At 39.2% G+C, this 441-nt stretch overlaps 1 protein-coding gene across 1 annotated transcript in view; it reads right to left on the bottom strand.

Moving 5' to 3' along the window:
- Nucleotides 1–441, bottom strand: part of LOC119592408 (apical endosomal glycoprotein-like) — a 5,785-nt gene that overhangs the window by 4,372 nt on the left and 972 nt on the right. The window contains exon 3 of the mRNA XM_037941230.1: nucleotides 79–199. Coding sequence (XP_037797158.1) covers nucleotides 79–199 — 121 coding nt within the window. The remainder of the gene's footprint in view (nucleotides 1–78; nucleotides 200–441) is intronic.

Below are 441 nucleotides of genomic sequence, written 5' to 3'. Positions count from 1 at the left end.
CCCATCACTGCCTCATTCTTCCACTTCCCCTTTTTTTTCTCTTATCCATCACATACATCCTCATAAGCTTGAACTCACTTGGAAATCCCCACTATGAGTGCTATCGCCGACTGGAATGGTGAATTTAACCCAAAGGCCCTTTGCTGTATTATTCAGTGATGCTATAAGGTGCATGCCATCAGAATAGTAACTCGTGCGTCTGTGAACAAAAAGGGGAGATAAAATATAGGTATGCATCTGGAAAACAGCAAATACGATAAATAATTATAATATTTGATATTATTCACTCACGAATAAACACTGGAACACATACCCTTTCATCACTCGGCATAAATGCGTAAATACCTATCTACTTTGTCACATATTTATACAGGCATATATATTACTCATGAGCTTGTCTTACCTGTAGACATGATCACACTGGACGAAGTGCTCCGAGGG

This window comes from Penaeus monodon, chromosome 30 (assembly GCF_015228065.2).
Source record: "Penaeus monodon isolate SGIC_2016 chromosome 30, NSTDA_Pmon_1, whole genome shotgun sequence".
Lineage (NCBI taxonomy): Eukaryota > Metazoa > Arthropoda > Malacostraca > Decapoda > Penaeidae > Penaeus > Penaeus monodon.
Note: the sequence above shows the minus strand (reverse complement) of the source record. Positions and strands in the feature narration are given on the sequence as shown.